Source organism: Hyposmocoma kahamanoa, unplaced genomic scaffold, assembly GCF_003589595.1.
Source record: "Hyposmocoma kahamanoa isolate Upper Pololo Valley unplaced genomic scaffold, ASM358959v1 66, whole genome shotgun sequence".
Lineage (NCBI taxonomy): Eukaryota > Metazoa > Arthropoda > Insecta > Lepidoptera > Cosmopterigidae > Hyposmocoma > Hyposmocoma kahamanoa.
The window spans coordinates 15,769,331-15,779,850 of record NW_020653854.1 but is presented as its reverse complement, the minus strand read 5'-3'; the positions used below and the strand labels follow the sequence as shown (position 1 = coordinate 15,779,850).

General features: G+C 33.9%; 1 protein-coding gene across 1 annotated transcript; it reads right to left on the bottom strand.

Annotated features, from left to right (window-relative positions):
* Positions 1-258: 258 nt before the first annotated feature.
* Positions 259-870, bottom strand: LOC113232091 (myophilin-like). The gene has a single exon (XM_026466718.1). It carries the CDS (start codon positions 852-854, stop codon positions 291-293), a length of 564 nt encoding a protein of 187 aa, XP_026322503.1. The 5' UTR covers positions 855-870; the 3' UTR covers positions 259-290.
* Positions 871-10,520: the final 9,650 nt, after the last annotated feature.

Here is a 10,520-nt window from a genome sequence, read left to right as displayed (position 1 = left end):
ATATTATACAAAGGTCGTCATGGTAAACGGGCCTGATAAATTTATAAAATTATTATTTTTGGCGTCAGCGAAAATACTATAGAATGCTAGTGCCATATTATCAGTAAACATCGCAACGGTGTAATTGGATTATAGTGCTTTATGTAATCACTAGCCTTATCTAATCAGACCTTTTCGCATTCTTGAAATTATGACCACTCCTAAGTAAAATTACCTTTAATGAAACAGTATGTTAGAAAATGTACAAAATATTTATTATTTCAATTAATAAGGTTAAAAAAGCAAATATATTACATATGACGTGTGTTACCGAACGATATGCCGGTTTGCTGGTCTTTATTTGTACCGTACTGCAAAGAAATGACGTTCTGGCCGGCTTTCAACTGCTCCTCGGTAAACTCGCGCACGTTTTTCTCAGCCTCCTTTGGTCCAATCGAAGGTTTACCGTAGTTACCAGCTTTCCTGCCCAGCGACTGCAGGCAAATCACAACAGAAAACAAGTTTTGTTTCTCCCAAAGATCGATGGTCTGGAATGTTTCCTGCGGAGGCACACCCAACTTTTTCGCGGCTTCGAGGAAGGAGTTAATATTCTCCATGCACTTAAATGCCAAGTTTGACTGATTTATTTTCTTCACAGATCCATCTTGTATAGCGTTGACTAGTTTACATAGCAGAGTGCCGTCTTTAAGGACATTGTAGAGGTTATCAACGTCACCTGAGGTGTTGTCAGGCTCACCAGTCAATACTTTGATCCATTCTAAAGTTTCTTGAGCGACGTCATCTCTGTATTTGCTGTTGATCCTGGCCTGGGCATCGGCGTTGATACCGGCTTTTGCTGCTCTATATTCCGCCATTTTTGTGCTCACTGAAGTACAGACACGTAATCACTGAACGCCTTGTGATAAGTGTGCTTCCAATATCGGGACGATACCGATTATCGACAGGTAAAGTCACGTGCAATAAAATGTATACACGAAGCGAAATTCAAATCAGATTTCCGTAAAAAATCGAACATATTAGACATGTGATGTGAGCAAAACAAACCCATAATAGCAAATGTTTATTTGATAAAAATAACACCATTTTGAACAAAAGGGCACGCCGACTGTAATGTCACTAGGTGTAATGCATATTATTAATGTATGTGACTGTACTACAAGATTTAATCGTCTCTGTTTATCTACCAGTAGATAATATGTGTTTAGTAGTGGCAAGTCGTAAAACTTACAGTTTATAGAACGTGATAATGAGCTTATAATACTACTTCTTTTATGATACTTTTTTAATCAATTATCTGGGTGGTTCTTCCTCCATGTATCCCGCGGTCCGAAAAGTTAATGTAAAATACATAAAAAAGCTAATCTGAATTTTCTAGAACTCATGACATCATCAACTATTTTACAATATTATCAATAGGTGGAGTACTTAATTGATATTTACACTGGATACAAAAGATTTTATCACAACTATTATCAACATCCTGTCACACTTCTCTTTAATACCTTATTAGGTAAACACATGATTATAGATATCAAACTCTAAGATTGTACTATCATGTACTAAATTATAATATAAATGGATATATTTACCTCATGCACAAACACTCACATAGTGTTAAATCGCATCATGCATATGTATTTTTTTACTTTGACTGTTAAGATAAGTCTGCAATTCTACATCTGCACTTGGGCTACAATATCTACTATAAGATAGAGCAAAAATTTAACATAGTAGCATCAAAGATACCAAGCTGGTTTAGGATTAACGGTTTCATGCTAAACTTGACCAAGACCTACTACTTACATATAAACCTCTCAGGTCGTAGTTACAAGAGTCTTAACGTCATGGTAGAAAAACCCCATTGGGGCAAGTCTCCAATAGTAACTTTTTAGGGTCTCATCTGGATCATGCTATGTATAACCTGGAACTGTCATCTTGATATGCTGTGTAATAAACTCGGCCGCGCATGCTTTGTTCTGCAGCGCCTATCGTGGACTCTGCCATGGGCCATGGTTAGGTCATGTTACTTCGCCACCGTGCACTCGCTCTTACAATATGGCGTCGAGTTCTAGGGATGCGCGGCTGACTGGCAGCGTGCGTTCAGAATGCAGAAGCGGGGTGGTGTGCCACAGCATACGTCAGCTAAGCCTTACTTCGAGCAGTTCGGCATACTCACCTTGCCTGCTCTCGTGACTTCCCAAGCGACTGTCTACACTAGAGAACACCTGGAAACTTACACCAGAGAACACCTGGAAACTTATACTAGATGAGGGGAAGGACATAACCATGAGCTACGTAATAAACACAGGGTTGTACCCGTACAGTATATTTTATCCAAAACAGACAAATTAACGCATGTATTGGGCCCCGACAGTATATAACCGGCTGCCTCTTGAAATTGTTGATTCCGGTTCAGAGAACTTACTTAGATGTAGATTAAAGCACTGCACATCACAACACAATATTAACTTATCACACTGGTTAAGTAATAGTAGTATAAGATAATTAATTAATAAATTTTAAATGTGACTACAATAGTAATATAAGAAAATAATACTAATGTAATTTATAATTTTGAATGACTTGTAAATGTTAATTTTACCAATAAAGAATGTCTATGTCTAAAAATAGAGACGAGTGCAGTGCATACCTCACAAGGCCAGTTGTTGCACAAGACGTTTTTAGGCCCTAAATATTCTGCTTAGAAAACATTCACGCCCATATAAACATGCATTAAAACATAGTTAAGTTTGATCAGTATCAAGAGCAATAGAGACGTAATAATAGAAAACTGATCATTCTCGTGCTGTAGTACTGTGGAAGGTACTAGATCAAATTATTGTTTCAAATTCTCTATTTCAAAGGAGTACCAAAACCTTATTAAGTTCAAGTAGAACTGAAGTATTTCAAAATGAACCTTATATATATATTGTGATATTGCTTACCAATTACCCTACTTATAGAATTGGAGGCTTATTAAAAAAGGGTGTAGTTCAGAAGAGTGTTATCTCGCTGGTTACGATTAGCACATAGAACATAAATATGAATATATACTTATAGAGTGCCAATGAACCGCACAAAACCCCTATCTGGGTCATTCCAACGAAAATGACACTGCAGTTCAAAAAAATAAATTACACAATTTGGTTTTAATTATATGACTAGAATATCCCAATAAATCAAATCATTAGAAATAAATGATATTTTTCAGATATTGTACAATTATTCTATTTTTTCTCTTCATTAACGCAGTCACAGTGCAATCGTCTATGGAGAAGCATTTTTTCCTATAATCTTAGCAACAATTTTCGCGGTTATTTGTGCGTCTTTCTAAATAACTTGTTACTGTAGAAGAAAATACAATTTACGAATTTTAAAACACTTTAGAATGACGTCACAAACAACTGATATGACCTTTGCAGTTTGATTGTTTTCAGTTGTGAATAACCTTTTGTGATTATTTTAATAAATTTTGATAAAATTATTTATATTGTGAGTTCATTTTTCAAATGTAACTTGAAAATAAAAACTGAAAGTAATGGATTTATTCAAAAGTACATAAGATTTTTTTAAATTTTGTTATTTATATTGCCTCTATACTTTCCTCCTTTCTTGCCTTTGTACTTTGCTATCATAAAAAATACCTCCTTTTCATGCAAAAGTTAACAATTAATAATACTTTGCCTAATTCTACAGACACTGTTTGCATGTGCGAATTTATGTATTGAACTATTTTAATTTCTTTTTTCATTATTTATAATGCAAAATACCAAGGTATGGTAAATTTTTTATTTCACATAATCCACAAGCACCATTTAGGAAAATCTCCCTAGAATAGAAACAGAATAGTCAGAAAATTTACCTACATAATAGTACCAGGAATTGAAAGACGCAACCAAATGCATGCTTTTAGGATAGAATTTACAATATATCAGTAAAACTTTAAGCTAACCAGTAACTGAAAAAAAGACTACGTAAATTCTATTGCATATGATTGTGTGAAAATGGGCACACACTTAATGGTTAGCTTCCCAGCACAGTGCAGTTTGAAAAAGGCTTTGTTCAGCTGTGCAGTCAATACTCTGACTAGCACAAGTTATATAATTATACTTACAAATAACTTTCTAAGTAAGTACCACACATTAAGCAAAACTATCTCCCTTTTTAGCTGCAATTTCGAACGCTATGTTAATGAAGTAAGGTATAGTAATAAAGAATATTAACCCGTATATCTTTAGTCCCACTTTACATAGACGGTGATTATTTTAAGACCTTGAATTTAAAGCCGGAAAGTTGATCAAGTGTACGATTATTAAATCACTTCTTATTAAAATCCTTTGCACTTTAACGGAATCAATTTCCAGTAAAATCTTATCGAAACTTTACCTTGGATAATACCTATCTTGTTAATAAGTTTGTGCCAAATAATCTCATGGGTCCTCTCTGATTTTATTATTTTTAGATGAAAGCCTCCGCAGGCTTCGCGTATGACTAAGCAATAAAAATGTTAAGAATGTTACATATCTACAAACTTTACACCGGCAATACAAAGATTCGATAAAGTAGTTTACAATAACTTACCAATGTTCTGATCTGATAAAAAATATTTTCACCACGACACGATTTAAATCAGCAGCTAAGATCCATCGTTCCACAAAACACTTAGACACAAGTCCCAAGACAGCTTTTTATTTCTGCCAGCTAACTGCACACAGCTGTAAATCGTTGACTTGACTAACACTTGACAACACCATGGCGCCGCAAAGCAATTTCAAACACACAATTTCGTTCAGAAATTTAGTCCAAGTTTCCCCACAGACGGACAAGCGAGCGCGGCGCGAATGTGATTTGACGTTTTTATAAGATTGCGATTGGTCAAAAGTCTAAAATGGCGGAATGACAGCTATTTTAGTGTCGGCAGATGTATTTTCACAGCGATTATCGATAATCAATAATAAAAAAACAAACACAGGCCAGAGACGGGCACTTTGATAAAACCGGGTTAAAATCGGATTAAAACCCATTAATGCCAAAAATCAAAACCGAAATCGAAAAATCGGCAAAAACTATTCAAACTATAGATTTGTTGTAAATCCAATTTTGTACCGTGATATTTTACAAAATATTTATGGCTTTTTAAATCTACACGATACGGTTTGATTTTCTATTTAATCGATTCAATTAAAAATCGTAATGTAATAAATAGATACAAAAAATCGTTAGATCGTATGCACTTGAATCGATTTTTGTAAAAATCGAATCGCAATGTGCATCCCTTTAGTAGTGAGAATTCACAGGATTGCTAGGTGGATATTGTGTGGAGTTGCCTTTTTTTTGTTCAAAAAAGATGTATTACATCGAAATTTGTGATAATTATGGAATTATTCCGTATATGATATTTTATTCCATATTCGCATTCCATATCCGCATTCCATATTCGCTTCCTATCCACGATTTTAATAATAATAAGACATTTTTTATTCTTAAGCACATTTACAATGAAAAGGATAACAGTTAACAGTTTTGGAAATGTGGGATCTAGTGCCAATGAAAAGGTTGGAGCCTCAGCACTGCATGCTGCTTTTCCGGTACCACTTTTATACATAGACATTCGCTGCTGACAATCATCAAACTTTACATACTTTTAAACTTAGGTACTTTGATGACAAATATACTAAAAAGAGACTTATAACAAAACATGGAAACAATTTGCCTTGTTATAATGAAATTACGATAACAATTTAGTCCCGCAACATTGTGATGTCTGTACGTTAAGTAGCCATTGCTTACACTTTCCTTTGAAAGTGTGCAATAACTGTCTAAATTTAATCGGGGGTGGAAAGTCATTCCAACACTTAAACGTAACAAAACAAAATTTTTGTTTCTTTTGTTTCGTCTAAATGGGTTTGTAGTGATAATTATTACAATAAATAATATTGATAGTTATGAATTTGATTAATATAATTATAATTAAAAAAATAAAATGTTATCGCTTACAATATCTCGCATGCGTATAAGGATCACTATTTGGTGCTTCGAAACGTATCACATAAACAACGGCAGTTGTAGGCCACGCTACGAATCAAAGAAGTGCCCAGTTAGGCCGTGGCCGCACTACTAAGACGACTGCGACGCGACGGGGATTTCGTGAAAACAAACTCATATAAACATATGTCGGTGATCACACTGCAGAAATGACAAGTGAAATATATTTAATCATATCGTAAAGAAATTTCGAATGTTCTACAAGTAATGAGAGTGTCCGCATTAAATAAAATTATTTAGAGACTCGCAACGACACTTGAATTTCGTATGACAAACAGCGGTGCGACACGGCGATTTGTACCGATTTGCGACAAAATATGAGGTGATGTACCTGCCTGAGCGGCCGCACTGCTTCGCGGCGTTCGTGCGAAAGAGCGCGACATGTTCAAGCGAAGTATTGCAAAGGAGACACCACACGACATAAACAAAACAGTTTGATTTTGTCGTTCAACAATACGAGTGCGGCGTCAGTGTGGCCGCCACTGATCGCCTAACCTGCTTGGTGCAGCCACTCATTAAGCGACGTCGCGGCGTTTCGCTGGCTTCTCGCTTTTACAATGCGGCCACCAATTTTTTCGCATCGTCCCCGCGTCGCTGTCGCCGTACCAGTGCGGCCCCGGCCTTAGTACTCTCCTTCGCGAAATCCCACTCGTATTGTAAGGACCCAGATCAAAAGTAATTATATTATATTTCGTAAAGTTATCTTTTTTTTTCATAAATGCTTCATGATATAAGTATCATGAAGCATTTAATGAAAAAAAAAGTCTTGTATAAAAAAAAATCGAGTATCGATAATCGCTATCAAAATACATCTTCCGACACCAAAATAGCTGTCATTCCGCCATTTTAGACTTTTGACCAATCACAATCAGAATCACAAAAATATGCTATTTTCTTTAAAAATATTCGGTATTAAGATACCGTAAAGTTATAAGATACCGTAAGATACCGTAATGAATTTCTATGATGTGCGAATAAAATATTAATTTTTATATTTTAAATAGAGTTTAGATAAAATTATAAAGCAACAAATCGTTTTTATTTGATTTGTACATTTAGCTAGAAGTTACTAAATACCACTTTCTTAAATTGCAAATTTGAATGACAATTTCATAAGTACGGTATTTTATTTTTTACAACTTTTCAACGAAGAATTTGACAGACTCGTTATACTTACGTGTGGTTTTAATAACCTAAAACAAACAGGTTGAAATACTTACTTCATTTAAATTGTAAAGACCCAATCTCAGTATCAAATTTTAGATTTTTTATAACAATAAGGTATCTTATTGGTATACATTACATATAAGAAGTTATAGGCCATTCAAAATATAGATTAAGAAAATGTAAGTTTTGCACAATCTTCTAGATTAGGTTCTAATAAAAATGTTTATAAATTTTAATGTAAAGTGTATTGCAGTAGTTTGATGTCGATATCGAAAAAAATAAAGCAGCGTGCGAACCGCACTACGGGAATAATGAGTCGTTTAGAAATTAAAAAATCGCGCGAATGCTTAAATGTTATTTCGATGCCTCACTTTCTCAAACTCGTATCTCATAAAGAGTGACTACTCAGGAGATGGCAAAACTTTCTATTTATTTTCAATGGTGTTAATTTGGATGTATTACTTAAGAATAGGTAAAAGCCAGTGTGTAAATATAAAGGAAATGTGATGTCAAATCAGCATGCAAAATTTGTATTTACAATCTGTTTTTTGCTTTTCAGTAACTTTGTATTTTAAGATACGAGTTTGAGAAAGTAAGACGACGATTTATGTCATTCGGAAAAAAAACGCGGGTATCTTCCTTAGACTATGGAAACCTTAGAGGATGGAAAGATGGAAACCAAAAGACATGTTATATTGACATAGGTATATAAATCAGACGTTATATTTATATGATGCATTTAGACGTTGAAAACATGAAAAACATTTTATTGTCTTTGTTTAACCATTGCGTGCCTTCGTAAGCCAAAAGAGATAGCACTACATCGATTTATGTCAAACACGGGAATCGAAAAACCCTTAGAGGATGGAAAAAAAATAAAAGGAAATACCTAAATACCAAACGTCATCTTAAAAGTAAACTGTCCTTATTTTTGTAGTACCCTTTGATAACCGTTTCCGGTTGACAAAAGGAAGTACATCGAACTTCAAAACTAATGTTTGACCAAATGTTACATTGAATTATTCAATTGTAATGAAATGGACAAAAATATTGACAGTGATAACAATTAAGTATTGATAAAAATGCGTCACTGCAGCAGTAAGGGGTGCGGCAGTAGAAAAAGCGGAAATCAATCGAATATTACATTAAACCGGCATGTGTTGTTTTTCTGCCTATAAATCATACAATAGCCCAAATATCTCATGTAATTAGACTCATTTACTTAAGTAGTTTATTCATAAGTCTTGCCGAATTTTGCTTTGGTTACTTTACTTTGGTTACAAATATGTACCTCGGGTAAGTTTTTCATTTTTTTAACACGGGCGACGAGCCCCCCGGTGTTACTGGAGGAACAGTGCCTTCAGTGGTCTTAAAATATAGAAATATCTTCAATTGAAGCGAGTGCAGTAGATATAAGATGGTGCCCGCAGTAAGTTTAGCGCAAAAATAGGAAATGCATTTCTGCCGTCCACTAACTAAAACGGAGCTAAGTGACAAATGATCAAATGTTGGTTTTAAATAGTGTATGATAGAGCACAAAATTCTATTTTAAAAACAGTTAAAACTAGTTAACGTGTTTGACTTATCGGAACTTAGCCTAACGATGTATAGCTATATCATTAAACAATTTCAATATTGTGAAACTGGGTCATGGTTTTTTATGATATCTAAAAAAAATATTTTGTCACTTAGCCGCGTTTTAGCGGACGGCAGATTAAAGCACCCCGTAGACATTCTGAGAAAAACAAGAAAGATAGTAAGGGTAACTTTGTTGAAAGTTCTCATGATGTGATACATAGTAATTATTATACTATGTATCACATCTATTATTAAGTTTACCGAAGTTGTTTGGTCTCCATGTCAGGATAAGTTAATATATCATTTCGTGACACAATATACTTACAATAATTTAAAGATCCCTCCGGACGCCATGCGCCATCTCCATGTAGTTTACATACGTGGGCGGTATTTTTGTAAAGGATTTTTTTTTAGAAACCTCTAAAGAATAAAAGGCAATCAAATTAGGGATTTGTCTTTTAAACTTTCGCACATTGTATAATACATTTTATGAACCAATAAAGTATTTAATTGCTTTCTAAATAGAATAAATTTTTACTTGAATTTAAGTACTTTAGATAAATAGTTGTAAACTTTTGGTGCCATTACAGAAATACTTTTAAGCATAAAAGAGAACCTTTGAAACAAAGTTGGAATAGTCTCGACTTTAGAGCGCGCCAAGATCATGTGAATAAGTGTGGCTGTATTCGAACGTGAAGATCATGGCAGTTTCGTAGATGTAAAGTTTGTTCTTTTCAGTCGTCAAATTGCCCTGAAAAAGTTTTTGTGTCTTGAAAATTATGTTCTCATTACTTGCATTGCTAGAATACATAGTATTTTAAAATAGAAGTAACTTGCTATACCTACTTAAAGAACTATCTACGCCAATGTATAGGTACATACAATATGTATGTTGGTATAAGTGTTGAGGTTAGGGAAATCTCTAAATTATGCTTTCCAGTTATTTTGACATCAACCTATATAAATAGGAACTTTGTTATAATCATGTCTCCCTTCATAATTTACGTTTGCGTTAGTATGGTTACTTTTGTCATTACAAAATTCAGAAGTTTCATTTTTCGTTAGTGATTTTTAAATTTTGCTCTTGAAGCCACTCTAGTAAAAATTTAAGCTGTTAATTATTTAAAATATATATGTATGTAATGTTACAATCGTCAGCTTAGGTCCGAAGATACTACCTTATGGGACTCCATTGCGAAACCTGAAACCTCTTTGTTCTTCATAAAAAAATGTGTCATCCTTAATAAATGATGATTGATGAATGATGACACGTGTATATTTGAAAAATCTCAATAGTTCAGACAATTGAACTGGACAACTGGGAATAGAGGTGTATTTGTTCTTTACCGTTATTAAAAGTAGAAGTCATTACTATCCTTGAGGAGTTAGGTGCTTTGTTAGTTAAGTAGGTATTTACTGTTTTAGAATATATTAATGTTTCATCATTAATTGTTGCCATTAACATCGGATACGATTAATTAATCGATATGCTGAACTAAGTTCAATCGCTGTATTATGCCGAACAATGTTATGGGTAATTTCATGAAACGCATGGAGCACCTTGGTATATCAATATGAGTTTCATTCTATTTCGCTATAAAACTTAATATCAGACCCAAAAATTAAACTGAAACCTTAGCTTAAGGACAAGTTCAATAATTATATGAAATGACTAAGCTAAAAAAAGGTGTAATACTTATATATGTTTACATTTTGGTCAAAAATATCAT